The 27,739-nt window shown below is 43.1% G+C and overlaps 5 protein-coding genes across 11 annotated transcripts; 1 reads left to right on the top strand and 4 right to left on the bottom strand.

Moving 5' to 3' along the window:
• Nucleotides 1-894: 894 nt before the first annotated feature.
• LOC115753908 (probable RNA-binding protein ARP1) lies at nucleotides 895-4,288 on the bottom strand. 2 transcript variants are annotated; one of them, XM_030692765.2, is made up of 6 exons: nucleotides 3,921-4,288; nucleotides 3,480-3,648; nucleotides 3,086-3,215; nucleotides 2,903-2,945; nucleotides 2,430-2,655; nucleotides 895-1,307 (listed from the first exon to the last, which is right to left on the bottom strand). In XM_030692765.2, exons 1-6 carry the CDS (start codon nucleotides 4,104-4,106, stop codon nucleotides 1,264-1,266), a joined length of 798 nt encoding a protein of 265 aa, XP_030548625.1. In that variant the 5' UTR covers nucleotides 4,107-4,288; the 3' UTR covers nucleotides 895-1,263. The 2 variants fall into 2 exon arrangements, with proteins under 2 accessions (XP_030548625.1, XP_030548634.1); XM_030692774.2 differs by having other exon boundaries at nucleotides 895-1,327; nucleotides 3,921-4,284.
• Nucleotides 4,289-10,081: 5,793 nt separating this feature from the next.
• LOC115750820 (nuclear transcription factor Y subunit B-1-like) lies at nucleotides 10,082-14,654 on the bottom strand. Of its 2 annotated transcripts, XM_030688406.2 has the most exons (9): nucleotides 14,464-14,654; nucleotides 13,767-14,012; nucleotides 13,195-13,324; nucleotides 12,188-12,193; nucleotides 12,015-12,098; nucleotides 11,826-11,876; nucleotides 11,209-11,274; nucleotides 10,582-10,609; nucleotides 10,082-10,390 (listed from the first exon to the last, which is right to left on the bottom strand). In XM_030688406.2, the coding sequence occupies exons 2-7, from the start codon at nucleotides 13,988-13,990 to the stop codon at nucleotides 11,230-11,232; spliced, it is 540 nt and encodes a 179-aa protein (XP_030544266.1). In that variant the 5' UTR covers nucleotides 13,991-14,012; nucleotides 14,464-14,654; the 3' UTR covers nucleotides 10,082-10,390; nucleotides 10,582-10,609; nucleotides 11,209-11,229. The 2 variants fall into 2 exon arrangements, with proteins under 2 accessions (XP_030544266.1, XP_030544250.1); XM_030688390.2 differs by lacking the exon at nucleotides 10,582-10,609 and having other exon boundaries at nucleotides 14,464-14,653.
• A 645-nt stretch (nucleotides 14,655-15,299) lies between these two features.
• Nucleotides 15,300-19,294, bottom strand: LOC115750796. 3 transcript variants are annotated; one of them, XM_030688361.2, is made up of 9 exons: nucleotides 19,063-19,294; nucleotides 18,303-18,777; nucleotides 17,781-17,898; nucleotides 17,268-17,392; nucleotides 16,908-16,993; nucleotides 16,378-16,487; nucleotides 16,253-16,285; nucleotides 16,063-16,167; nucleotides 15,300-15,682 (listed from the first exon to the last, which is right to left on the bottom strand). In XM_030688361.2, exons 1-8 carry the CDS (start codon nucleotides 19,244-19,246, stop codon nucleotides 16,105-16,107), a joined length of 1,194 nt encoding a protein of 397 aa, XP_030544221.1. In that variant the 5' UTR covers nucleotides 19,247-19,294; the 3' UTR covers nucleotides 15,300-15,682; nucleotides 16,063-16,104. The 3 variants fall into 3 exon arrangements, with proteins under 3 accessions (XP_030544221.1, XP_048135127.1, XP_030544229.1); XM_048279170.1 differs by lacking the exon at nucleotides 19,063-19,294 and adding an exon at nucleotides 18,854-18,972 and having other exon boundaries at nucleotides 18,303-18,820; XM_030688369.2 differs by lacking the exon at nucleotides 15,300-15,682 and adding an exon at nucleotides 15,689-15,826.
• Nucleotides 19,295-20,511: 1,217 nt separating this feature from the next.
• On the top strand, nucleotides 20,512-21,966 carry LOC115755041. Its single transcript, XM_030694293.2, has 2 exons — nucleotides 20,512-21,353; nucleotides 21,548-21,966. The coding sequence occupies exons 1-2, from the start codon at nucleotides 20,512-20,514 to the stop codon at nucleotides 21,786-21,788; spliced, it is 1,083 nt and encodes a 360-aa protein (XP_030550153.1). The 3' UTR covers nucleotides 21,789-21,966.
• A 592-nt stretch (nucleotides 21,967-22,558) lies between these two features.
• On the bottom strand, nucleotides 22,559-27,332 carry LOC115750780 (ethylene-responsive transcription factor RAP2-7-like). 3 transcript variants are annotated; one of them, XM_030688344.2, is made up of 10 exons: nucleotides 27,320-27,332; nucleotides 25,755-26,457; nucleotides 25,521-25,546; nucleotides 25,376-25,406; nucleotides 25,169-25,256; nucleotides 24,934-25,085; nucleotides 24,424-24,527; nucleotides 24,172-24,296; nucleotides 23,943-24,056; nucleotides 22,559-23,159 (listed from the first exon to the last, which is right to left on the bottom strand). In XM_030688344.2, the coding sequence occupies exons 2-10, from the start codon at nucleotides 26,321-26,323 to the stop codon at nucleotides 22,902-22,904; spliced, it is 1,467 nt and encodes a 488-aa protein (XP_030544204.1). In that variant the 5' UTR covers nucleotides 26,324-26,457; nucleotides 27,320-27,332; the 3' UTR covers nucleotides 22,559-22,901. The 3 variants fall into 3 exon arrangements, with proteins under 3 accessions (XP_030544204.1, XP_030544197.1, XP_030544212.1); XM_030688337.2 differs by lacking the exon at nucleotides 27,320-27,332 and having other exon boundaries at nucleotides 25,755-26,752; XM_030688352.2 differs by lacking the exon at nucleotides 27,320-27,332 and having other exon boundaries at nucleotides 24,934-25,079; nucleotides 25,755-26,750.
• Nucleotides 27,333-27,739: the final 407 nt, after the last annotated feature.

The raw sequence follows: 27,739 nt of genomic DNA, 5'->3' as shown, positions 1-27,739 counted from the left end.
GCAGGTCTAAGATTACCATCCCTCAGGACAATCATGCTGCAAAAGATGAGTGAGGGATTGCTCTTGGTCTCTTTACAACCAGGAAGGAAAGCACGTGTAATAGCAGTTGTCTTTCCCCTGTCTGGTACAAGATCTTTGGGCCCCCATGAAAGCTTGTCCAATGACTGATACATTAGCATTGTACTTGTACCACATATGAAGTTGTTGCCTGCTTAAAACAGAGATCAAATCCCCACTTCCTCTCAACCTGTAAATGTCTTTGATTCATCGGAAACTGCTTTGGTACGACTTCTACTAGCGACTGTTAGCACCCAAATACGTGATAATAAATGCGTTGAATGTGACAAATCCTCGGATATCAGGCCTGCGGCTAGTATTATAATCCATGCACGGAGTGGACAGTCCATGAGCTCCGCGAGTTTTGCTAGTGAGAATCAAAGTTAAATTCAATCTAGAACTGGCTATCGAATGCATTTGTTTTTGAACCACCAAAAATGACCTAGGATACGAAATTAACCGACGCGCATAGAACCGGACCCTATTGATCAGATTGACTGAATTCATGTTTGGTCCTTTTCTCTTTGCAAAATCAATTTGAATGTTCTAATAAAGTGGGATATAATGGGAACTCGGAATGCTCTCGGCTGGGATTGTGCTGTCCGAAGCAAATCCTGATCCCACCCTTTCCTTGCTCATTGTTTCTGTTTGTTTGGTGAGAAAATTGAGCTTTCTTGTCTACAATTACATTAAGCAAACCCTGATCCTACTTTTGTTGGCTCAACCCAGAAGAACATGAAAGAATTTGAACTTTCTTTCCAACAGACCTGCTCATTAGAGGATCAGAAACCATATAAAAAAATTACTTTTTAGAGAGAGAGAGAGAGAGAGGGGTAATTATTTAAAGATTTGAGCTTTATGCAGAGAAAGTTCAATGAAGCCATCAGAGCAAGACCCATAAGATATGGGTGAACCCAATACACATGCTTCCTCTTACATAATCTTTTCTGCTATGTTTTTTTTTTTTTTTAATTGGTTCACAGCACATACGCATGTTAGCTAGAGAGAGAGAGAGAGAGAGAGAGAGAGAATAAAAGAATCTTATCAGACCCCCTAAAAAAAAATTGAAGAATCAACAAAAAGAGGAAAAAAACAAGAATTGGAAAAGGAGTAGCCACCCCAGATCAGATAATAATGTTGTTCTGAGCAGTCATCCTCCGTCCTCTTCCCTGTTTTCTGCTGGGTTAAATATTTATTTTTTGCCACCTATCCACCCTTTTTAAGGCCGTCACCACCAGCACCAACTGTACCTATTCCACAGCCAAGCACACTGCCCATATGTAAACATCAGTTTACAGCTAAGTTTCAAAACAAAAAAGAAAAAGGGAAAATCAATCGAAAAGAACCAAGGCCATTCACTCAGAACATGCTCTAAATCTGTTCAAGCGCAACACTTTTTGTTTCTGGCAAGATTCCCTGCTAATGATGTCCACCAATGCTAGGTACACATGCCTTTACTTAGGGTGCCATGTGATGCAAGGGCTATCCTATGGTTAAGTCCGCTTTCATGTGAACTCTTTTGGAGATTTCAATAATGGACACTAGTGTGTAGTGATTGATGACCTTGTGTTCCTTCTGTTAATCGAGAGAGGAATGGCTACACAGTGTCAAATTTTGCAAGCTGGCATCCATTCAGATGTGCCTTGCCTGCTAATTTAACACTTGACACCAAATTTGGGAGAGAGTGAGTGACAGTACCATAATTCTCACCTGCCAAAAATGGAAACAGGGAGGGAGAGAGAGAGAGAGAGAGAGAGAGAGAGAGAGAGAAAGGGAAACTCCTTGGAGAATTCAGTGCCAACTTTATCGTAAAGACGGCTACCAACTAACCACAGATCAATTTTCATTAATTGGGGCAATTGCTTTCTTGTATTGCAGAACATTTTCACAACTCAATTTTCCCTACCATCTACGAGTTTTACTCAATCAGAATAATGTCATCTAAGCAAATTACTTCTACGATTTTGCCAAGTAGCAGCATGACCACTTTTATGTTGATTATGACGACCGAATAACGTCCGATCATCTTTCACCTTAAGAGCAAACCACCCGCAACTCAGTTATTTATGCTTCTCTCTTAGCTATGAGTCTCGAGATCCGAACTCGGGACCCCTTCCTTCTACTATACAGAGGAAAAAGAGAGTGCTACTTGACTGCCCAAGGTTATACCCTTTAGAACCCACTGGCGCTGTGCATTCTGAATCACAAGCTCACGTGACAGAACAACTCGTGTAATCTCGTTTGAGACATTTGACTAGGTTGAGCATGTTACCATGTGAGACTCGAAAGTACCAGACAACATAATAGCACGGGAAAACAGCCTCGCAGACAGGAGCAAGCTGCTGAATTTTAATGCGATCAGAAAGTCTAACCTGTGTTGGGAGCAGCGATGGAGGCAGGCTTGGACATGCGGGCCGGGACTACGGCCATGGGCCCGGCCGACGCGGGCTGGAAGATGTGGGCCGGGAGGCCCATTGTGTGGGACTGGTGGTGATGCGGGTAGTGGGGATAGAGCGGGTACATAGGCATCATCGCCTGGCTAGGATACACTTGCGAGTAGTGCGCGTTCACGTAGGCCCCCCCGGTGTAGCTTACTTTCTGTGCACCGCCAATCGACCGACCAACATTAATAAATTAACGCGACAAGAAAAAATTCCATGCTTAGTTTCCTTAATTGCTCGCTTAACAAGTGTGCTCCGATTACGAATTTTCAAAACAAATTCAAGAAAAATAAAGTGCTCGAATTAGATCTATTAGTATCTAATCTTGGGAAACGTATAAAAATTTACTTATAAGACCAACTGGGGGTCGTGCGATCGAGAGTTCATGATTCGATATTACTTACGTGGTTATAGTTCATGTCGGTGGCGATGTAGGTTGGGGAGTACCTGAACCAAGAGAGAGGATTCGGTAATTATTACTATCAATGTCAGATCATCGAAAATGGAAAAGGCGATCCCAGAAATTCACCATCAAGAAACCGCAACAAATCGAAGCCAAATCAAAGAGGACGTTGATTATGACATACCCATAGAAAGGAACGGCCTGATGGTGCTGGTGATGGTACGGCAAAGCCGGTGTCCCCGGGGGATAATACCACTGCATCTGAGGATTCGGCGGCGTGGATGCCATTGTCCTTGGTCCAACAATGTTTGATCCTTAACCCCCACAAAAAGGAAAAAAAGAAAAAAGACAAATAATTCAGACAAAAGAAACAAAGGATTAGATCCAATGTGCAAGTACAACGATCGCATAAACACGCAAATCAAGATTCTAAGTTGCTTTGTTTTCTGTTTGGAAAGTAAGTCTAACTTTATCATAATTTTCCATCTCTAGCGTTATTCTCTAAGGGACGATGATCTTAGAGATTCCATTTTCATGCATTATACGTGTTTGGCGCAGCTTCCAGACAGCATATGTACCTTGTTGTGGGAGAGGAGGAGGAGGAGGAGGAGGAGTGGCGGCAGCAGCGGCGGACTTGGGGCGGCGAGCGCCGAGGGAAGCCAGGTTGCAGTTGGCGCGGCGGCCGTTGATGAACGGCGTCGCCTCCTCGCAAGCCTTCTTAGCAGCTACAGGATCCTTGAACGTCACCTACGCGCACCAAACGAAAAATGCCACCTTTAATTGTCTGTTTTCCCCACACGTCCAAATGCACAGATCCAAAACCATCATCCAAGCAAGCGACGTGAACAGGTTTGACCGATGCATATGATCGAGAGGCAGACCAAATGAATCACTAGCTGACAGTGCCAACTCGAAGAGAAAGGAGCGTGCTCTGACGCTCGCATTTACGCGACAAGCCAGAGCCCGACGCAAAATCAAGGACAGAGAAGAAAGAAACAAAGAGTTGCCAGCGAGCTTACGAAGCCGTAGCCCTTGGATCTGCCGGTGACCTTGTCGAGAATGATGACGGCCTCCAAGATCTCGCCGTACCTCTCGAAGTGCTCCCGCATGGCTTCCTTGGGAGTCTCCCACGCCAGCCCGCCCACGAACACCTTGGTCAGGGTCGTGTCCCCGAACTGGCCCGCGCTGTTGCTGCTCATCGTCATCTCGACAAACACCCGCCGTGCAAGGACCGGAAGCTCTCCCTAGTGAAGGACCCTCTCTCGTTTCTTTCCCGCCTGTCTGGACCGCTAAGACCGGGCAATGTCGGAGGGAATTCGAGAGGTTCTAGTGAGAGAGAGAGAGAGACAGACGCCAAGGGAGTTCAGGGAGGGAGGGCTGGTAATTATAAGGAAAAGAGAGAAGTGGAGCTTCGAGTGGGGTGGATAGTAGGAGAGAGGAAATAAAATATATAAGGAAAAAATATTAGAGAGAGAGAGAGAGAGAGAGAGAGAGTGACAGAGAGGCAGACAGGTAAGACTTTTGGTGAAGAGAGAGAGAGAGAGAGAGAGGGGAAAGCCACTGTCATATATAACAACATGATCTCGCGACCCTTGGAGTGTAGCAGTACGAAGATGTGTGAAATAGGTGGATCGGGTCAGGTCGGATTTGAATCAGATTGGACATGATTCAATTTACATTGATCCATTTAATCTGTTTTGATTCATTTTCATACTATATAAATCTAGCGATTCATACCCAACTTGATTTATATTGTCAAAATACTTTTAAATTAAAATCCAACTTTGAGAAAAAAATCATTTTTTATATATATTGCTAAATTTTTTCATAGTTTTCTTAGTTATCAAATTTATGACCTATTTAAAATCTATTTAGGACCTATTAAGTTTTTAAGTAACCCATTTATGATCCATTTTTAAAATGTAAAGAACTCATTTATGACCCACCACCATGAAATACGGGTTCTAGACCGATTTTGTCACCTCTAATAGTACACAAATTTCATGCATCTAGGGTGTAACAAATGAGGTAGGGGTAATGTACTTAGGTAGTTCAATAATAAAAGGGATTAGCCCCAATTTCTCGTGAGGCTATAATTCACAGCTGTGCCGAGAGCGAACTCGAACTGTGCATTTAACATATATTTGTTGACTCGAGGCTCCAGCTCGGCATGTGTGGTGTCGGATGGGCTACAACGGACTAGATAATCGTGGCTTCAACCGAACATCCCTCGTCAAATATGACGCTTTTATGGTAACACGCAGAGAGAATAACCACATCGGTTGCGTCCTTCCCCACCCTTTTGCCGGTGAGATGAGGGGTAGTCATAATTGGCTTTTATATCCTGGTGTGGAGTTCTCCTAGGTTTTGAGCTTACATTAAGAGTTTTGAGCCAATATCAAATGCTTAATTCAAATCACCGCCTTCGGTTTAAATTTGGCGAGCCAATTGTACCAATTGGCATGCTAACGTTCTGTCCGCCGAATGTTTCGAGCTTGGCCAGATGGAGCGTGTGGCCGACGCGCCCCATGGGGACGCGTGAGAGATCCTGAGGAAAGGGAAACCGAAACGACGCACTCCGGCTTGGACAGCGTGACAGCTGGAAGGCCGTACGAAGAGAACGGCGTGGTCCTCACATAATTAACGAATTTTAACGTACGCCCACGTGGAGAACCGAGGAAAGGCCGGTCGTTTTAGGACATAATCACGCAGTGATTGATCGACGAAAAGGACATATTAAAAGCCCCCCACATAATTACCACTAATTCACTTTCATTCATTTATTTAAATTTTTAATCATCCTCATCCACCGTCACCCACTTTTTTAATGCCTTCATCTAATGCTAAGTAGGGCCGCATCAAACACCCCAATTTAAATTTACTAGAGAAATTAATTTAATCGCACTGGCTACCTGCATAATTATTCTCCTGATCCTCTTCAACTCGGACAAAACCTGCATGAAAGTAATCGAGACAGGAGAATGACATCTTCGAGAAAAGCGCCACCCTTTTAAGGATATCCCCCTCTTATTAGATTAATATTTTGATTAATCCTAAGAAAGTACTTATGGCGTGACATCGAGAGATTTGAGAAATGACAGTGCAAGAGCATAATGGTGCAATTTCAACCGTAAATGCTATAAATTGCAAAAAAAATTATATATATGACAATCATGACGGGATCAATCTCCGATCGTATGCCTAATATTTCACCTTGTTACCGTCACATTGTTATGCTAGTGGCACCCGTCGTTTGGCATTTGGCAATGGCTCAACCAGGTTATGAATAGTTTCACGATCCGAACAAGCGTGCTTTCTTTTCTTTTTTTTCCATTATCATCTCAACAAATCACCACACACCGTAATAATTTTTTACAAAAAAAAAAAAGGAGAGTTTAACCGATTTACCGATATTTCATGAAATTTTTGGACCGCAAGAATCGCATGTAACTGAAAGGCTAGTGAGAAAATATTTATTGTCTAGGGTTTCTGTCGGGGGCCAGCAATGAGAGTTCCAAGATTCATTCTTGATTTGCTAATCTGATACAGATTTCCGGCTTCTCTATAATGGTCACGTACCACGAAACCATTGGCGACCATGTCCCGACAAACGGGGTTTAGACCCAGATTAATTAGTCCTTAAACACATCATCAACAACTTATATAAATCGATGGATTAGATTTCCTCCACGAAAAAGTTAAAACGCTTCATAAAACTAAATAAAATAAAAATTAAGAACATCGATTGACATCCGTGCCATAAAGTTCAAACCGAATGCACAATCGCGACCCAACTGGCCGTGCCAACAAACGTGCCCGAAACGCTCGTTCTGCATACGCAAACGAGACGGGTCTATTTTCTTTTCCTTCTCCTTTTTCCCTAATATTCCGGAATAGAATAAAAGGCCGCGAATGTGAATATATATACAAAGAGAGCTTGGAGAGCTGGACTGCACAATTTGGGGGGCACGTCCATATGTTGGCACCAAAAAGGGTTTTTCTCTCGCCGCCTATCACGATTTTGTCACGAGGCCCTACATCGCCGGCTTGATTATTCCGGTGACTTAGATTAATGCGGTCTCAAATTTCAGCAAGAGTTCACATTCCTTAACTTCCGTATCTAAGGGGAAAGCTACAATTATTTTCATCAAATCATGGCGCAATCATGAAATCAGATGACACGATCCTTCATTATCGTGCACTTTTTGCGGGACGATGCAGCATGTTGGGAGGATTTAGAAGTGAATAGTAATGATTAGACCAGTCAAAACTGGGTGGTTCGGATTAAAGAGCGGTTCGATCCAAATAGATTCACTTAATCCGTTTTTGATCAATTTTTATATAATGCAAATCCGAATGATCGATGTGACATGAAGAACTCATTTGAATATTGGAGGCAACCCCACTTATTTAAATGCTTATTTTCAATGCGGCACATCATGTAACTTTTGCACATCGGTAATATTACTACGCTCGAAATGTTTATTTTCAAAACAAAAGAAGAATTTGTATTTTTTTTTTTTTTTGGTGTTTGAGAAATGCCTCTTAGTAATCGAATGGAGAAGGTTTTTCAAGTTTTAATTCACTATTTCTCATATTTTGCGTAAATACTGCTTTGGAGATTTTTTTTTTTTTCTATGTGAGGTAATAACTTAACAAGCATTCCGAGAACTCGTGGACAAAATCTTAAAAAAAAAAAAAAAAACTCAGTAAATCGAGAGCGGGATTAAAAAAAAAAAATGGAGGGGGGGGAGCGCCAGCTGTGAGCAAGGGTGGAGGTCAAAGCATCCGCGTTGACCGTTCCAGATTCCCAGCTCGGACATAACTGCACGATCACAACAGATGGCGAAACGTCCGACCGAGATGAAGAAGGCGAGAGAGAGAAAAGAGCCACGGCAACGTGAACGTCAGCCACGTGACGGAAGGGCGAGAGGCTTGTACTGAAATGAATCCGTGTTTTTTTCTTCTTTGTTTCTTTGCTTTTTTAGCCTTCCTCGTTCTGTGTCAGGAGAGGGTAACATGGCCAGCTGTAGGGCAAAAGAGAGGGGAGGGGAGGGTGGCCATTTTCGGCAACGTACGAGGGAGAAAAACACCCGGCGCCCGCTGGTTTGACCGGGATTTACAGGAACGAGGTGGTGGTGGTGGTGGTGGTGGTGGGAAGGGAACTTGCAGAGCCCTCCCCAGAATAATCACACGACAGAAGAAGATGACTGATTGGGGGAAGGGGTAGGGTGAGCTGGATTACTCCTGAGGAGTGAGTTGGCCAATTATTCCAATTGCAATTAAAGGAGATTTTTAAGAGTTGGAAATTTATTCTTTCTTTCTTTTGGGTGGGGTTTGAGAAGGCGGGGGGACATTGGTTCTTCACCAGGGGAAAAAAGCTTTCGGTATCAAATATGGATGGATGCGAGATCGGATGCCGCGATCTTTGCTTTTATTTCTGATTAGTGATTTCAGAGAAGATGACGATACGATTATGCGGTCTAGCTAGGCGAGGCTAGAGATCTTCGTAGGTCCCCCCCAAGGTTAACGCATTGAGCTTGGGATTTTACCCATTTTGTTTCTTTTTGAGGGCGAAAAGCACCCGGTGGAGTCAGAGTTACACACCGTCCACCACGGCCTGACATGACCGGTCCAAGGGCCATTTCACAAGTTCTGTCTGTCCAGGCATATTACTTACTTCAAATGGTCAAGTTGGGCACGGTGGTAAGGGTGAGCTGGACGGATCGCGCAGGCCAGGAATGATGGTCACGTCGTGTCTGAGTGGACGCACTTTTGTCCCTCTTTCTTTATTTCACCCCACCCCACATCAAATCCCACGCTACACAGCTCGGGCCGTGACCTTTTCTTCTTCCCCAAATTACCCTTCAATAATAAAATAAAAATGGACAAAAACCAAAGAAAAACTATAAGGAAAGCGAAGGTCCCTGATCCTCACAAATGATGCCAACCACGCTCGCCAATATCATCACTTGTCACCTGCGTGCAACGTGTCGCCCTCCCGTTCACGTGCCCACTCCCTTGAATAGATGCTCGAGGCTAGTGTCGCCAAATCTCTAAATCCTGATTGCCATTTGCTCACTGGAAAATACAGATGATACAAACTCTCGAATTAATTGAACCGCTATACCCAGATGCCTTCCAGCGACTGCAAATTCAACCTTCACGAGCAGACGACGAACCCTTTCATCGCACTAACAAAATTGTCAAATTTCGACACAACATTCCGCGAGTTGCCAACCTGTTTCGACCACAAATGGGAAAGAGCTGCACCACTCCGAAATTGGGTGTCCGGCAAAAGAAGAAAACGAGCAATGAAAAGATAATTCAATACTCAAATGTCACGACAACTTGGAATTGTCAGTTTTAGACTGCACTAAAGGTAAAAATGCATGTGCTTTCAAATGATAATTCCGCATCAAGTACAGAATATGCAGATCAAATCCATATCGGATGGAATCTGTCACAGGTACGAAGAAACAGCTAAAGGTGACCGGGTCACTCCAGAGCAGCACTACGCACATGACAAGCATAACTTTTGCCATTCAAAACCATGACACTTACTTATCCACAGGATCGAGCCTGTAAGCCAACTCAAAACCATGTCTACAGCAGAGAACGATCTAGGGTCAATTAACCACCAGAGACGAGAACTGTGATCACCTTCACTGCAGTAACATAGTTACCATCAAATCCTTTCAAGGTGCAGGGTCGCTAATACCCCACAGTCAGCTAAACTATTGTTAATTGTGAGATATCAGCTCGAGCAGATGATACACCACCCCAAATCTAGAATTGAATGAAGAGGTACATATAATTCTGCCAGTAAAGTTAATTTGTTTAGCTACCGCATAACCATACACGGCAAGTCTGAACATCATATCCGCCAAACCAAGAGAAGCGCATTTGCAAATGCTTGAACCGGTTTCCGGAAACGTGATACAAAAGCATTTAATAGAGAAAAGAGGTTGTCACCCAACCCTTGAACATGTTCGAAACATGAATGCAGTCAAGAATTGCTCTGGTGAAGCATAGGTTTCTATAGGATGCATTACTTTAACTAAAGAAAACCAAACAATCAACTCACAAATGAGAGAGTATCTCTTAATCAGTAAATGAACAACTATCACATGGGAGTCCTCGGCCTCACATGATATAGAGTCGAGAGTGAGGTGCATCGGCTGAAATCTCGATATAAAAAGTCGATCAGGTGCTCAATGAGTGAACCAAATTTACAGAATCTCAGGCAACTGTAGCACTTTTCCTAATTAAGAAGCAAAAATATCCTAGACGTCAAACCCTCAATCCCTCACTATTCCAGACCTACAAGTACACCATATTGTGAACTAATATGACCACATTATAGATGCTTTTTCAATATTATTTGCCTATATCTACCTTGCCATTCACCATAATATCTATAGAAGAGGAGCTCCTCGCACCATGCTTCACCTCCCACCAAAAGAGCTTGCAAATGCTGCATCTGTGCCTGCCATGCTCAAAGAACTGCAATGAGAAATCACAGTAATGCTAGGACCAAAACCGCTCCTACATCCAACCAACTCCCAATTCCACCACTGTCCAAACATAAAAACAAAGAAGGGAATATTTTACCACTTTAGACAACAAGCGTCTTCTAATTACTTATCTAGAATACATGAAACAGAAACTAAGTGCTACCTGAATGTCAATCTCTTCCAACTTTAGCCTGAGTGTGGTTTGCCCCAACACAAGGACAGAAAAATGAAACATGTTTAATATGTGATTCGATGTTATAGGCTCCTTCAGACCACGGTTAAAATTTAAATACAATTACATGCTAAACTTAAAATACTACTTTTTGCCACACACACATATAGGCATAAGATTATAGCCTAACGGTATATCAAGGAGTAAAATAACTAATTCTATGTTGGATCATCACCAGAACGGATTTAGTACGCATTGCAAATATGTATAGAACAGAATGAGCAGTAAATTTGCAGGTTGGTTGGGAATGAACTATGATAGTGTCTCTTATCCACTTCATGTGTTTATCCAATGAGAGCTATATTTGCAACTCACACAATAAATTACATTTAACATAAAAACCCAAACCACTCCAGTTAACAAGTCCGACTGTATTAATAGTAACTTCTTCCAATGTCAATTCTTTCATTACAAGTTTGTCAATACTGCTCGTGATGTCACCTTCTCTTGATAAAAGATAGCAAAACACAAAAGCAGAGCACAAGCAATCCAGGCTAGTGCGCATGGGGCGTATACTAGAGAATGGGGGAGGCAAGGAAATATGGAGTAAAAACTTACCTGAAAAAGAACTAATGCAATTCATTGATGCGCATTGACGTAATTTACTGAGCCCTGTTGACCGAACTGCCATATTAACCAAAGAACAAAAAAAATTAGGACGTGTCTTGAAGTATCACTTTGCCTGTCAACAATGACAGCTTAGCTATAATCTAAGCGTAATGAAACCACTTAACAGCTCAGACACTATGCTCAACCACATTTGACTGTTCCAAAAAATTTGCCAGAAAATGTCAGTTATATCGGACGACACCTTTTGCATGGACCACAGAAGAAAACTGCAGCATTTCTTATTGGCCTTTTCGGTGCAGTATTTGTGGTTGGAGATCCCCATATTCATGGAGTTTTCACTCGGTTAAGGCAGAAAAACACACCAATCCCTTCTGTATTATTACATTATGGACCTGATGTTTCTGTTATATTACTTTAGGCTTGAAAGTCCAAAAGTTTCTGATCCAATGAGGGACTTCACATGATATCACCTCACTGATTGTAGGATATCACGATATCATGAGTTCATAGGTCACTCACAATTTTGGGAACAATGGGACAACATCTATAACTGGTTAGAACTTAGAACTATAGAGAGAGAGAGAGAGAGAGAGAGAGAGAGAGACCTGTGGATTCATATAGCCCACAGGTTGAGTTAATGAAGCCTGCTGAACATACTGCGATCCAACAAAAAAAGGAAAGTATAAGACACTATGAATCTATAGGTATTAGCTAAGAACTTCAAGACTTTCATTTTATAAATATGGCCCCAAAACGTTTATCATGTTTTAAAGAGAATAGACACTTCTGCGCACCTGGACATTCTGACCAGGCTGACCTCCTGAAACATCCTTTCTAGCCGATCCCTCTCCACCCCTTGCAGAACCTTTGGTATCACCCTAAAAAGAGATTAATATAAACTTAGTGGATAGAACTAAACCACTTAACCAGCAAAACTAGAAAACTGTTATACAATGAAATAACAGACCTCTAACTGTTGCATCCCAGCCATCAACATGATCATCCCCGATCGAGACATTAATCCAAAGAGGAAGCATGCGTCAGTAAAAAGCATACAAAAATGTGCAGAATTTAATGATGCAATAGTTAATGACTGGAGATATCAATGTTGTAAGCCAAGAAACAAAATCATTACCCTTTAACTTATTTATTAAGCCAACAAAACACCATTATATATCAGCATGTTTTCTTTGCACAACACATTTTAATTATCTGACTTGAAATAGCTCCAATAAAATGTTGAAAGCTATATATGCTACAGTACAACACAGAAGGATGCAACTGTCATTGTTAGAGATGTGAATTTCACAACATTCAATTAGTAATGACCGTTTGGAACTAGTGTACAATGGAAAAATTATGCAATTCACCATAAAACCAACAAAAGATAATTGTTTCTACAGCCCCGACATCAGAGTAGTGGCTGCTCCACAATCTTCAGCACCGTAAAGTACTCTAGAATCTCATTAGCTATCCTATAGTCAACTAACCCAAGGCTGTAACTAGCACCGTCCATGTAGCGTTCATGTAGAAAAAGTGAAATTTTTGCTAGACAATCTTCAGCACCGTAAAGTACTCTAGAATCTCATTAGCTATCCTATAGTCAACTAACCCAAGGCTGTAACTAGCACCATCCATGTAGCGTTCATGTAGAAAAAGTGAAATTTTTCCTAGACAACTTAAAGGTAGCGAAACTGCAGCTCTAGTTCTCAGAAAGTCAGATAATAAACTAAAACAGAGAAAGAGAAGACGAAGAAAAGGAAAAGGGGCAATAACTGAACCAAAAGAAACTTGGCAGACAGTTTTTCCAGCCACCAATGACATTGCACTGGAAACTAGACCGCGGCAAACATAAACTTAAAGGTTTATTTCCCTCAACCATCAAGTTTGATGGTCAGCCAAACAAGATTCGCATCAACTGAAGCATTCATGTAGGTAGAAAGACCAAACACATAGATAGGAAGCATAACTTACCTCTCTGTACCTAGCCAGGTATACCTTGAGTGGCTCAATATAGTCTTCAAACCCCAAGGTTGCCATTGCCCATAACAAGTCATCACCATTAATTGTCTTTCTCTTCTCCTTTTGGCACTTGTCACTTGCCCTAAACAGAACCCGTATCAAACAAAAGTACCGAGCAGGAATTTCTATGACAAAGAACCCGGCTTACAACACTCTATAGAAAGAAAATCACGAATAACCCTATCCCTGTCACTTTCTACACGCATTTTATCTTCGGTCTAGTTTCTCCAATAACTTTTGACCCAGGAAACCCATTCTGATGCGGAAATAAAGAGAGCAAAGTCAAAATTCTTTTTACAATATGAGCAATCCCAAAGAGAGAAGAAAACCCAGCCACCAAACAGCAAAACAAATTCGACTTCCAACGACAGGGATCAGAATAGCACAACCCAAAGACCCAATCCACATGTAAACCACACTTAAAGCAGGAAGCCTGACAGTGAACTGAAAGAACCAATGATAAGCTTAACCAATCCAAGTAAAACAAGATGCATTCCAAGCAAAACAAAATCTGTAGCACGTACTCGCTGGTTATGAAGCTAATAAACTCGGAGACGCACTCCTGGACAGTGTCCTTGGCATCCTTGGCAATCTTCCCATTGGCTGGCAGCGCCTTCTTCATGATGCGGCTGATGTTTGCAATCGGCAGGTACCTGTCCTGTTCCCTCACACCACCCGACTGTGGACTCTGCTCACCACCACTCTCGTGGCTCCCACCACCCATTGGACTTGCCGGTGCTTCCGCCATCTTATCAATACCCAGTCTGCTCCTAAAAAATTAGAAGAGCGAAACCCTATGTTTAGCTACGCTGACTACCGAAGGATAACTACAAATGCATACCTACAGAAATGGATGTAAAACCATAAACAAAAATGAGAGAGCGAGAGTCGCCCAGGACATAGAACACTAAAACTAACCAAAAAAAAAAAGATGAATCATCGGCATCCAGCAACTAAGAAATTCAAAAAAGGCAAAAAAAAACTCATCTATCGAAAATCGCCGTCGATCAATCAAGCACGCAGTGGATTATAGAACGACCGGCCAAACCGGAAATTGAACATCCACCATCGATTCGCCACACGCGCATCCACGATAACGCGACATATGCAAGCGAGAAACACAAGAGCAAAGCGAAATGAAAGAGGGAAAGGAAACCCTAAGAGGACCCCTAGAGAGAGAGAGAGAGAGAGAGGGAGAGAGGGAGAGGAAGAACGACGAACCTGAAAGAGAGGAGAAGAGAGGACGAATGAATTCGATTCGTATTTGGCGCGCGTCGCGTTTTTTTTTGTTTTTATATCAGAGGAGATCTGACGACGGAGAAGAAAGAGGGAAGAGCGAGAGAGAGAGAGAGAGAGAGAGAGAGAGAGAAACGAAGATGGATTTTGAAGGAATGAATGGGATTGGATGAACTTTGAAGCTTTCGTTTTGAAGAAGAACGTTTTTCCCCTCGCTCTTTTTTTTTTTTTTTTGGGGGGGGAGCTTGTTGTTTTGCCCTTTGGAGGTTGCCTCATGGGCCTAGCCGGGTTCGCACTACCGGGCCCGGCCCACCTACTTCGCGAATCGTACTTCAAATGGCTGCACCGTCGTTAATCACTTCCGTGTCGCCTTTTCAAGGTTAAACCACCTCCGTAATCCCCAATTAGTCTCTCAAAATCCTCGAAATCTGGCCTTGGTCGATAGAAAGAAGCGCAAAGGCAGTTTTTTTATCTCATAATTCAAGGACAAAGTAGAAACCCAGCTCGTGCGCGAATCTATGAGTAGTCGGCGCAAATGGGATGTCGACAGCTCATAGATTCGCGCAAATGGGATGTCGACGGCCCGAGCGGCATGCTCAATAAAGATTAGTGGCGTTCTAACAATCTCAAACCCCTACTGACAGAAAACAAAATCGGTGGTGCTGTCCGAACCTTAAAAGATAAACAATCCGGTGTGTCATTCATAATAACGAGACGATTGGGTTTCATCAATTTTCGGTCTGTCTCTCGATGGCAGTCTCATTCCAGGCTATGATACCCTGAGCGAGCGAGAGAGAGAGAGAGAGAGAGAGAGAGAGAGAGAGAGAAAAAAAGGAAGGTTAGCTACAAATCTATACAATCTTCAATTTGTAAGATAGGTTCTTCTTACACTAATTTTAGTAAAGCACACAAAGAAGAAGCGAGGCCACATTAGTTCGTTTCTTCCTCTCATCGCGATGGGCCGCAGCGCGTGTCCAACGACCCTGGCAAGGGACATCCTCGGATGATTGCTTGGCTCCCGAGAATGGCTCTAGTTCTCAGCATCCATCCAAAAGATGAAGAGAGTTCCCAGGAGATGACATTCGTTGATGATTGTCGAGTATCTCAAATCTCAATCATTGACTTCAAGTTGTTGCTTCAATCCTCCAATTTCTGCTAAGATGTCATGCTATTCCTCCGATCATCTGGAAAAATGGAAACTTTCCTGACGACAGACCAAGAATTGGTTACAACAAAATGTTCGAAATCCATTATGGTAACACAGATCATAAGGCAAAACAGATATCGTTGCAGTTGTATGCCGCTCTTCCACTTTCGGAATCAGTACATCCATCCCTCTGAGATCATTCTGCATGTCCCGATGCGAAATACAGTTTAACCAAAAGGTACCAGAAGCAGTCATGCAATTTTTTCTTAAAAGACAACAAAAAAGACTGAAGTTTTCCTTCATTACCATGCAGTGAACAAAGCTTCTCTATGATAGTACATGGGTAATTTTCCCGAGGATATGGCGGTAGCACCAAACATACATGCGGACATGTAAATAAAAACTGGCTGAAATGTCATAATAATGATTGATCTTACTCGAGTTCACAGATGCGGGACATTGGGAGGCATTCTTTTGGCTTAGGAACGGTCATGATGAATCCAATAAGTGCCTTCCAACATTGCTTTCTCCATGATCTCCTTCTGCTCAGCAAACAGAGAAGGCATCAGATCAGATGTTTTCACGTAACACATGAATGAAAGAAACATTAAGACAAATGGAATTTACCTGGATCATTCTTGTGACCATCCCTGGACCATCCTGGTTTCCAGCAGATAAAAGAGAAATGACTGATAACAATAATGACGAGCCAAATTTGTGCAACGAATCACGATGTCAAAAAATTCACAAACCTGAAACTGCTTCTCTTTCCAGGACACCTCTTTGTAGGTCCTTGATTCTAGTGACGCATGTTCGCTTGGAACTAGAATTGCGTCCACATGCTGCAGAAGCCTCAAACCATCTGTGGCCACCGAAAACCACACGGAAACTATTAACTATCGTCCCCCGACTACCGCTAGAAATAGTTCGAAGTTTGCATGTGATTAGACTGGTTTATGCTATAGTAAATATACCTCTCAACTAGGCAGCCATTTTCATCTAAATGGGTTATTATAACTACATGGCTCCAGAGAATATTTACACACTCTAACTAAGCAATTCAATTCAGAACACAAGCCATCAATCAATACAACCTTCAATAGAAGCTAAAATAATATCTCAGTATCTGACCAACCAAGCGCGCAAACTCACATATAAGTCATGGAAGAAATAAGGGTTTACTTCTAAATTCCTATAAGACCAACAGATTCATGGCGCAGAAATCTGCAGAAGATGGTGCAGGCATAATACTATAGCTGGTGGCAAAAGAGGGAGATTTTACTTGTGATAAAGGCCTCTTCCCAAAGCTCATGCATTGACCACGAAGGTGCCACTTCTCGAAATGGAATTCCCTTCCACAAGCATACTCTGCATGTCCCATCGATATGAACGATGATGCTAGAAGCATAAGAGAATCAAGCCTTTTCTTTGCATTAAAACTCATCATCCATAACAATGTCTCTAAATTGGAGAACTAGATAATCATCACAAGAGTCTGCACTAATTCAGCCTCCCTTAGTTTACAGTCAACCAAACTAGGACAATATGTCTTTTTATTTCTGGCGACACAGCAATCAGTTGTTTGATGTAGATCAATAACTGTGTATCCTCAGAACGGAGTTCCACATAAAGGGGGACTTACTCGATCACCAATTGCCGTAGAACACCAGGAAGGACGCCATCCGTTACAGGAGCTGTCTGCACTTCGAAAGAGGAATAAACATTCGTCCCTGGATGCATGCCTTTCCTGTTGTCTTCACCATTGTCCTGAAAAGAGCATTTAGTCAGGCACTTAAAGGTGAAAATTGACACATCACATGGCAAATTCCCAGCTACGCTGCTTTAACATTTCTTTCCAATAAGTGAGACAAAGAATGGAACTTTAAGATCACCATTTTTGCTGACTGTCATTGATCTGAAACAACTGAAACACCAGATGTGTCATCTCAAATTAGCAAATCATAACTTTCCGAGTTTTTAGTGACCATTTGCTGCAATAATAGCCGCTCAGAGACATGAGATGAGAGTAACTATCCACAAGCATTGAAGCTGTGACTAGTTACTATTATCAAGAATGACAACTTAATGACGCATGACCAAGAACCTTTAGGGCAATTGAATTTGGGTTAAAATGAATGCCTTCTTAGATGCTCACCTTGCAGCAGACGACGAAAAAGTTTGTTATAGTTCCTTCAAGGATATGATCACCATCATCTGACAGCAATAACTCAGTCACAGAAGGAGGCCTCAACCGCTCCAAAGGCTTCCTGAGCCTGTCAATAAAATGAACTGGCCTAAGATCCACAGGAACAAGAAAGGTTGTCTGAAACTAATACGAGGAACCCAGAGAATTGTAATAATACGTGCTGGCCTGGCAGTGTTAAATGTAGCTTATTAACAGGAGATTCTAAAACCACCATGTGAAGAGTACATCAAGAGTCGAACTAAACTTTCTGTTGATCTTAGAAGAGCATAGCGATTGAAAACGCATCAACCTCAACCGGTCATATGCACTAAAAGTTACACATTTACCTCTCCTATTTATTTGAAGAAAAACGTTCACTTTTTTTCCCACCAAGAACGTTCTATAAAACTCTTGGACCCCCGAATTTGGAGTATCCTACTTTCACGAATACCAAAGATCGTCGTAAATTTCTTATGTAGCTCGCGACCTAACCTTACCCAATCCGAATACTTGGCGGCAGCGACACTCCTCCCTCTTCCCACCAAAGCCAGCCGTGCACCGCTTTGCCGGGCACCAAACACAGGAGGAACATAAGCACTAACATGAACATGAACATCGAGAACACCATCGACCCTCTTTCGATCAACATGCACAGATTTCCTCGAACTCTCCAAATTCCCACCAAGTAAAACCGTGATGGCCAGCTCCTGTCCCATTTCTCTATTTCTCATCGCGCAAGGCAACACCTTCCTTGTCGAGTCATTGACCAAATCCGGAATGCCCAGTTCCCACACTGACAGGGCCATCGATGACGCTGACCATGCATCTGCGGGCCAGCTCGATCCGAACAGAAGCCGAGGATCCGAATTTAACAGGATCTTTGCAGAGCTGATCAGTCTGTTCAGATGCCTTCCCCAGAACAAGATGCAAGAACCATCGTTGTGAGTCCGAGTGGTTGTGTACGCCCCTGATACAATTTTCACAATGCACATAATAAGCAGATACCTCATGGCATAAGCGTGCAAATGCAGAGCCTATAGCTGATGAATCCAGTATGAATTTACAGTTTCTTCCGATTACAGCAGATAAGACTTCGGCTGAGGAACCGAGAACCTCAAGTTCTGAGAAACGGATCAACTGAAGCGTTTCGAAAAGCTCGATCGAAACTACAGACACGAAAATAGCGTGAAGACACCGGACTCGACTTCTACCCAGGAACAAAAGAGGTAAAAGGGTTGAGGCAAAACGGTACCTGGATGGGTTTCGAGAAAGGAAGTGACGGTGGGAGCATCGGAGGCCTGAGAAATGACGCCATTGCTGAGCAGAAACCTGCAAGTCGACATGGTTTCGACCTCCCTTCCCTCGGAGAAAAGGGCTGATGAACATATCAAACAGTCGGATCGAATCGGCGTTTGAAGAAGATGGGCCGTGGCCATCAACTTTGAGGCCCAGGCCCAAGAAGATTCACTACTTTCCAAAAGATAAAGAAACAGTTAAGATAAATGAGTAGGTAACTTGGTTTTTTTCCCGGAGAAAATATATATGAGTCGCCTTCGTGAATTTCTGTCATTGTAGCTTGCAACTGAGTAATCACTCTTACGACTATTTTCTTATGCTTCTCATTTAACTTATTGAAGAGATCAAATTCGAGGTGAAATTTCTGATTTAAGCCAGCGGAATAGTTAAATGTATGCGGAGTAGGAAAAAACGCAATAAATTCCGAACCTATAATTCAGTTATTGGCCGTTATTTGCTAACAACCGATATTTTCCGGGCAATGTATTGATTTGACGATCATTCATCAATGACAAACGTTCAGTTTTATCGGTAATTCGATTGCCGATTGTTAGCCGATACTCGACAGTCGTTAGTCGTTAATTACGGACATAACTAAACAACGCGAGTGGTTTTTTTTTTTTTTTCCCGGCAAGTACTTCTCTTTCCGTTATTTGTTTATTACACACATCACCAAGTTAATAATCAAATCTAGCTTCGATGGCAGCTCGACCGACCGATTTTCGTAATCCATCAAGAAGATTACATCAAACACATCCCGGCGGACCTCCGGATCGAATTCGCGAGTGCTTATTTACGACGCTCAATCAACGAAACCACGTCGAAAAATCATCCATGTTTTTCAGGGGAAGCCTCCTAATTTGGTAAAAAAAGTTAACCAGTTGACACATTTTCCCCCTCCTTTCCTCACAAGAGCTCAATCCGAAACAGGATCGAACCGGCCGTTCTTGGCATGAAGTGAAGCCTTAAAACCAGAATCCACCACTAAATGCAGCAATATCTCCATAAATGGCGAGAAAAATCCAGCATCATTTATTCTTTTTGGCCTTCGAGGACTACAGCAAGTTACCAAAGCAAACCATGGCGACCAGTAGGAAAATGCATGCATGGTTTCGTCTCGTGTTGCAGATCATTAATGGTCGAGACCATCTTATTAGGAAGTGAAAAAAAAGGAGAGTCAGCATCGGGCAAGCTGTGCCTCGATTTTCAGACAAGTTACCTTGTACAGATTGACCCAGATTACTCTTACCTTGTACGGATCGAGGCACCAACAGTCGCCAATGTGAAGAACACGAGATCGCACCCATTCAGCACCTATAAAAAAAACCCCACCTTTCTTCGCCAATCCAGAACAGCTCCTCAAGAAAAACCAAGATACGATCTTTTTTTCCTCTAACTTGCTGCAATGGCTGCCAGCCCTCTTCCTCCTCACTTGCGGGTGCTGCTTCGCGGGGTCTCCCTCGACGAGTTCTGCCGTTTCTACCGCGCCGACAGGCGGGTCTACTCCCGCCTGGTCGTCAACCTCAACCGGGACCTGAACCTGTCCGTGCACGTCATGGCGCTCTGGATGTGGCTGGAGACGGCGGGCCGTGACCGGACCCACATCGCGAACCTCGTGGGGTGGCCCGACAGTGTGCTCAACACGCTGGCCGACGAGGCCGTCGAGTGCCTCATCTGCATGCACAGGGACGAGTTCCGGTCCCCGCCGGGGTCCCGGGAGATGTGCTTCACGCAGAACCTGACGAACCGAGAAATCGGGCTCGAGTTCTTCCATAAGCATCGTGCCGTGATTCTCGAGGAAATGACGATCCTCATCGACGAGGTTTGCGTGGTAGCGTTCTACGACATAATGCAAAAGGTGGCGCTAAGTAAGGCTAGGGCTAGTTATGCAACTGCTAAGAGCAGCAAATTTGCGAAACCAAGTGAGCGACGCTACGGCTACGGTGATCAATCTGTATATCTGATATCACCGGTTCCATACCGAGGTACGGGGGTCGGATCACCGAACGTACCATCGTCGTTCGTCCCGGTCTTTAAAAAAGGAGGGTTCCTAGATCTGCTTTTCAGTGAGATTTTCGAACAAGAGGCGCAAATGTGGGACGACGATTACTTCCTCGGCACTGGCAAGACGGTCGATTCCCGGATCCAACACGACACCGAAGTGGCGCCCGATGAGCGGACCATATTCTTGACGTTCTCGAAGGGGTACCCTATTCCGGAGAAGGAAGTCCGAGAGTATTTCACTAGGTTCTCTCCATCTCGTTTACCTCGTTTCTATGACTAAACGGGGTCGCGTTTACTACAATTTACATTTCAATATTACCTTCAATCCGAATCGACTATTTTGATTATTAAGTAGAGCTTTGAAAAAACCCGGATCAGCCAACAAGGTGATCAGAACAGAAATTGAAAGACTAAAATTCTCTCCTCCCTTGACATAGGCGGTTCGGAAACTTCATAGAGGAGCTGCACCTGCAAGAGGTGCCCCCGGAGGAGCAAGCCTTGTACGCACGGCTCGTGGTCCGTCCTGCTTCGATCATAGGCTCGATACTCAACGGCAAGAGCAAGGCAAAATTCACCATCAACGGGAAGCATGTGTGGGCGCGCAGGTACGTGAGGAAGAACTTCAAGCCGCCGTCGATGACCACACACGAAGTCCCGTCGCCTCCAACACAACCATGAGTCATGCTCATGGTTACTCATTGTTGTTGTAGGGTTTGGATGTACATCTTGCAATTAATCGCCGTCATAGATGTGGCATTTCTTAACCTTGGTTGTTTGGATGTCATAGCCAATATGGAGGATCTTATATCAAATTTTTTCTTTTCTTTGCAAACGACTATGCCCATTCCTCCTCTACGAAAAAGCCAAAGCGTACAAACACGGTTTTGGTGAATCATGTTAATGACATACTAAGATCAAGTTAACAAGAGAGGGATAACATTGTATTCATGTCTTAATAACCTAGCAAAAACTAGACCCGTCAAATAAGTGGGTCAGATAGGATCATAGATAGTCCGACTCAAATGGACACATTCATTACAATGCAAATCTAGTGATCCACACCCGACTCAACCCATATTCCTAAACACATTCATATTTAATCAAATCTAGAAAAGTTCACACCCAAACTAAGTGAAAGTGCGAAGTTAGTGAGTGTAAAATCAAGTGAGACTAAAAAGAGTGGGTTGGGTCCGAATATATTGCAAATCCATTCACAACCCATTTATCACTCATATTACGTTTAAACTCATCTATAACTAATTTATTGAAGATAACTAACCCATACAATAACTCGCCTCTTGATACAAAAAATAAGTCTACCACCCGTTTTGACAATTCCAGTTATGACAAAGGGCAAACTGGCTCAATAAAACTCGTGAAGTTCGCAAGTAGCTCGAATCGCATCCTACGACGAACACGAGAACCGGATGCGCAACTTCTCCGTTTGTTCTCGAAATAGAAAACACCACATCTTATTATGAACCAAAAGATTAAAAAACCAGTCTTTCCGAGATGGAAGATATACAAAGCACCCAGTCGGTTCTCAAGAGCATACGCATATGTATATGCAGATCGTATGTCACATATACTACATGATGGGTCGCAGATATTTTTGTGCACTTGGTTTTATAGAAATCAAACAGACCGAATCCTATATAAATTGAGAATGCACTCTAAAAATGGTGTTGGTTGGTCTGTCCTCTCTTGCTTTTTCTTACCTAACTTCACAAGAGAAGAGCATAGCAACAAATCGGTGATGTGGCCTTCAGGAAGCTGGACATGATGCCTTGCTTAGCTTCTGTAACTGAAGTAAGCACGACTAGTTGTATTGCTGTAGACGCCATTTTTCTGGAGATTTAGTGGGAGCTGTGGAGGAGGGTGGGGAGGGGCTATGGATGAAGAGAATCCTGATGATGCTGCATTGGCGAACAATGGGGCTTGTTGAGACCCGCCGTTCACATTGTTGACGTTGCTGGGCACTGGCAATCCATAGCTCGAGAACCTCATCGCCGGAATCGCTTCGACCACCCTCTTCTCCGTCGCCTTTCCCTGCAGCATATGGTAGAGAAGAGTTCACTGGTAAGCAGAGCTCGTTGGCTAGATGGGAAACCAAGAGGCCTCGGCTCGTAGCTGGTCGTGTGTTGTGTAATCTCAAGTGGATAATATCTATCTTCACCCGATGTTCATGCTTTTAGAAGATGAGATTGCTTGCCACCATTGGCCTTGTGGCGTGTTTCAAATTTGCTTCCAGGGTAGAATAAAATGAAACATTGTGTATAGAATGACATGTGCAGTCCATCAAGATAAGCAGCAAACACTTGGAAAACAAAGCGGAGAGATCTGAAATTTTTTTTGCTGAACATCCAGGAAAAATTTCAGTACTTCAAACACAATAAAAGTGCTCAGAGTGGCACACATGGCATCGGCCATCTATCTGAGGCGAAACATTTGAGAAGATTATGCAGTTAAATCTGTCACTCAACAAAAATGCAGATGCGGAAAAACTAGAAACCAAAAATAATCATTTTGGTCATCGATCCATTGCAATGAATGTGCGAGATGAGCAAGGGATCAAGTCAGCCCTTCCCAGAATGCATTGCTACATAGTAAACTGCTTTCGTAACATGGTGGCAAATCGCATTTCCATAAGGTTTTGAAGACCCAACACTAGACAGTACTAGGCAAAATGTAACATGGTTTTTCATCAATAACAAGCCTGAAATTTCTGTTAATGAGGACGTATTTTGACTAGCCGATTGATGCCTCGAGATAAGTAAATCAAAGATTGTTTACAAGCAAACGGAATGGAAAGAACGACCAAGAACTAAGTACCTCAAAGATTGTTGCGTGTGCAGGATACATGGCTGCCCAAATGGGAGGACTCTTCGATGCCATTCCGATATTGGCAAGTTCTCCGCCCTTATGGGCAGAAGAAGAGCAACCGACCTGCAAATTACGAGTCAAGAAGAGTTATGAAGACACGATAAATCATCAGTTTCTCAAGAGAGACGCGAAAATCGTACGAAACACTAGCCAATTGCATGATTGACAGGAAAATTACCATCAAGATATTTGGTATCTCACAGTCGGCACGACGAAAGAGCGTATCCCCTCGAGTTCCACCTCCCATTGTACTACTTGATGGCAGAGACATTCCGAGGCTCAGATCAAGATTGTGGTCTCCGCCTGAAACCCCGTTAAACAAAAGAATTCTTGTGATTCATTGTCACAGTGCAGCAAGTTCCGATCTAGTCTTACAAGTACAATTAAGTAGTTAGAACATCAACTTTAAAGGACTTTAATTGAGCTGTACCGCCAGCTCCGGGATCTGGCATAGTCCGCCCTTCGTAAATGCTCGGCTCGAAGTTCTTTACTGCTTCCCTTCCATTACTTTTGATCGCCGCATTGTCATAAGCCCTGGATTTAGAAGGAAAACAAAGATGAAGCATCTCGTCTGATCAACGAAGTCCACCAACATGTAGCAGAATTATGCACCTAGTGCTCAGAGGGAGGTTAAAAAAAAAAAAAAAAAGGTTTTTAAGATCACAAGGACCTCGCAGCTTCGACTTCGCTGTCGAATGACCCGAGATAAATATACCCACCAACAAGCATAACGATTTTGAAGATAATAGGGGCTACCCCAATCATCTTTTTTCATTAGTTACATTCAAGAGAACTCATCTTAAGATCTGATTCCATTCTAAGGAACCATATAAATTTTAAGTTCTGAAGGTTTTAAGTTTCAGTATTTGCGGTAACCAGATTCAACGGTAAACTACAAATATCTGCAAATTCAAAGAACACGCAAACACTGAATACTTACTTCTTCCCAAGAAGCTGCTCCATTCTGGCTTCTAATCGGCCGGACTTGTGCAGGGTCATGCCCCTATATTTCGAGCTTCCTCTCGAGAATCCTGTGCTCTGGCGGCGAAGTATTTGCACGAATTCCTCTTTCGTTAAATTCGCCATCTGCAACTAATTAGACAACAATCACCAAACAAAGAACATCCACTTCCAGAAGATCACGGATACGCAATCTAGTCATCAATTAATAGAACCTGCTTCATGTCTTCGTCATAATCGCTGATATTGAAATTGATGTCCGCATCGACTCCCCTAAACTTGATCGCCGCCCGATCATACGCTCTGAATCAACGAGACCCACATTCGATCGAATAAGGAACAAGGCATCGATAATCCTCTACAATCGGCAAACAAATTCTCAAAAACAAAATTCGAATTCGAAACACAAATCAAGAACTCACCTAGCAGCAGCATATGCAGTGTCAAATCCACCTGACAAAGACCAGAAACAACACATAAGACATCCCAAAAAGAAACACCAACTTCATCGAATTAATCGAATTAAAAGAGAGATTGAGAGAGAACAGAAAAAAGAAATCCTTGTACCTAAATACACTTGCTTCCCACAATCCCTGCAACAAGATTTCCCAAAAGAAGAATTAACCTAAACACTCATTCTTAATCATAAAAGGAAAAAACATGTACACGAGAAAGGACAAGCCAGGACAAGCCAAGATCAACATCTTTCGATGTACTTCAGACCTCGATCGAACGCTATGCCAGATACAACAGAACAAGAACAAAACCCAAATTATGACCAAACCAAGGACAGCTACACACCATATGTGCGATTCCCATCTTCCGGTTCGCCGGTAAAACGTGACACCGCGGTACTGCGAGCTCCGGGACCGGGGCCCACGGCGGCTCTTCCGTTGCTGCTTCTGCTGCAGAATCCTGAACTCCGCCTGACCTCCGGCGGGCTCGCCAAAGGACAAGTTCAGCCATTGCGGCCTCGCAGGCGACCCCAACCCTAAGTCCGACACCTCATGGCCGTGCTCTATGGCTCCGGCAACCGGAAAAAGCTGCCGAGTGATCAGCCCCTGTGGCGAGGGCCGCGGGTCTCCGGCCTTGAAACCGTCCTTGCCCTCCTTCTCCTTCATAACATCGAATATGGATGAGGAGGAGGTGGTGTTGGAGGAGTTCTCGTCGCCGGCGTTGCCGGAAGCTTCCTCCGCGCTGGCGACAATGGTGGAGTTGGAGGTCCCGGAATCTTCCTCCATATCGCAGTTGCCGGAGGCCTCGTGAAGCTTGGCCGCTTCTTCCTCTTCAGGCTCTCCCAGGGCAATCTTGTTCTGGCCGCCGTCGCAGGACGAGTCGCTGGAGATCATCTCGAGATTGAGATCCAACATGGTATCACTTTTGACGGGCCTCCCTCGTCAGTGAATTCTTGAAACTGCAAGTGGGTCTTCGCCAAAAAAAAAAAACTCGAAACTTTACGAAGCTAGACAACCTTGTGAGATAAGCGACGCGAGGGAAGGACAGTCTCCAAGAAAAGCTGAACGAGCAGATGGATGAGTGAAGAGTACAAAGCTAAAAGAGAAAGAGGAAGCATTTTAAAGGAGAAGACAAGGAGAGACTTGATTCTTGTTTAAGGTGGTGAAGAGAAAGAGACGGTTTTTTTCTGTGGACAAATGGAGAAGGAGGCCCCCAAGAGAGAGAGAGAGAGAGAGATGACAGATGGAGATAAACAACAGATGATCGGAGACAGTAAAGCAGAAGTAACTGGCTCAGGGAAACTGGAGGCGAGTTGAGTTCATCCTATTAAAAAACCAAAACAAATTTGAAGAACGGATGAATTTTTTTTTTTTCCCTTAAAGAAGAGAGGAGGAGGAGGGTTGCGGACGTGTTGCAAGCAGAGGCAGAATTCTTACACTTGCCTGTTGGTATTGGGTGCCTCTTCCACCTTGCATTATTGAATCCTCATCCTTCTTCTCCAACATTACTTTCTTGAGATTTCCAAAAAGCTAAAAAAAAAATGATATTACAACATATGAGGCATTTATAAAGAAAGATTAGAAGGAAAAAAGAGCTAGGGTTAGGGAGAAATAGCGTTGCTTGTGCAAATTTTATCTTGCGTCGTTAGTAAATGTGTCGTATCACGTGATTAGTCGATTATGTATTGGTCTTGATGTGTCTAACATTGCTCCGTAGCTAGAACGCACTCTTTGTCATGCTCAACACTCAGTTATTGATATTGATGTTCGTTTGAGGACTATCTTTATGTACAATGTAGGTGGCATTGCTATTCTTTTTTATCCCATTCGTTTGGATCAATTTATGATTTTTGGCTTATGTTATGCGTTGAGATTAATGATTGATGAGGGGTGGTCATGGGTGGAACTAACCCTTCAACAAGAGGACAAGCATAAATGATTATATGGGTTCGATTTGATTGCAAAGTGACTTGCCACCTTGATTGATTTGAGGGATGGCTTTCCTTAACATTGATTAGAGAACCATTCTCGCAGCTAATTTGCAAAAACACCCTTCGCGATTTAGTTAGCCTTGTAGTTAATTAGGCAACATAAGGTAAATCAATGACGATATGATTATTCTAACATGTAAAATTTACTTTCAAATGTATGGAATTATGACTAGTACTGCAGAAAGTCGTAGCCCCTCCGTCACAGGGAAAAGTACTAAAAATGTCTTAAGCCTATTGCATTTGTGCTATTCCGATCATAAACACTTCAATTGAATCAATTTAATCGTAAACATTTTGCATTTGTGCATATTCAGTTCATCAATCAACTTTGATCGAAAAT

This window comes from Rhodamnia argentea, chromosome 5 (assembly GCF_020921035.1).
Source record: "Rhodamnia argentea isolate NSW1041297 chromosome 5, ASM2092103v1, whole genome shotgun sequence".
Classification (NCBI taxonomy): Eukaryota; Viridiplantae; Streptophyta; class Magnoliopsida; order Myrtales; family Myrtaceae; genus Rhodamnia; species Rhodamnia argentea.
This window is presented reverse-complemented; position numbering and strand designations above follow the sequence as displayed.

Excerpts from the sequence above, each read along its gene's own strand:
- LOC115750820 (XM_030688406.2), bottom strand. The coding sequence starts at position 13,990 with ATGGCGGAAGCACCGGCAAGTCCAATGGGTGGTGGGAGCCACGAGAGT. Across the intron at positions 13,325-13,766 it reads ATTAGCTTCATAACCAGCGA|GGCAAGTGACAAGTGCCAAA; the intron begins GTACGTGCTACA and ends GGTTCTGTTTAG. Across the intron at positions 11,877-12,014 it reads AGCCTGGTCAGAATGTCCAG|TATGTTCAGCAGGCTTCATT; the intron begins GTGCGCAGAAGT and ends GTTGGATCGCAG.
- LOC115753908 (XM_030692765.2), bottom strand. The coding sequence starts at position 4,106 with ATGACGATGAGCAGCAACAGCGCGGGCCAGTTCGGGGACACGACCCTG. Across the intron at positions 3,216-3,479 it reads TCCTCCTCTCCCACAACAAG|GATCAAACATTGTTGGACCA; the intron begins GTACATATGCTG and ends GTGGGGGTTAAG. Across the intron at positions 2,656-2,902 it reads CCGACATGAACTATAACCAC|AAAGTAAGCTACACCGGGGG; the intron begins GTAAGTAATATC and ends GGCGGTGCACAG.
- LOC115750780 (XM_030688344.2), bottom strand. The coding sequence starts at position 26,323 with ATGTTGGATCTCAATCTCGAGATGATCTCCAGCGACTCGTCCTGCGAC. Across the intron at positions 25,257-25,375 it reads ACTGCATATGCTGCTGCTAG|AGCGTATGATCGGGCGGCGA; the intron begins GTGAGTTCTTGA and ends TCGTTGATTCAG. Across the intron at positions 23,160-23,942 it reads CACACGCAACAATCTTTGAG|GGAAAGGCGACGGAGAAGAG; the intron begins GTACTTAGTTCT and ends CATATGCTGCAG.
- LOC115755041 (XM_030694293.2), top strand. The coding sequence starts at position 20,512 with ATGGCTGCCAGCCCTCTTCCTCCTCACTTGCGGGTGCTGCTTCGCGGG. Across the intron at positions 21,354-21,547 it reads GTCCGAGAGTATTTCACTAG|GCGGTTCGGAAACTTCATAG; the intron begins GTTCTCTCCATC and ends CCCTTGACATAG.
- LOC115750796 (XM_030688361.2), bottom strand. The coding sequence starts at position 19,246 with ATGGCCACGGCCCATCTTCTTCAAACGCCGATTCGATCCGACTGTTTG. Across the intron at positions 18,778-19,062 it reads CTTTCTCGAAACCCATCCAG|GGGCGTACACAACCACTCGG; the intron begins GTACCGTTTTGC and ends AAATTGTATCAG. Across the intron at positions 16,488-16,907 it reads GGAAGAGGCCTTTATCACAA|ATGGTTTGAGGCTTCTGCAG; the intron begins GTAAAATCTCCC and ends CGGTGGCCACAG.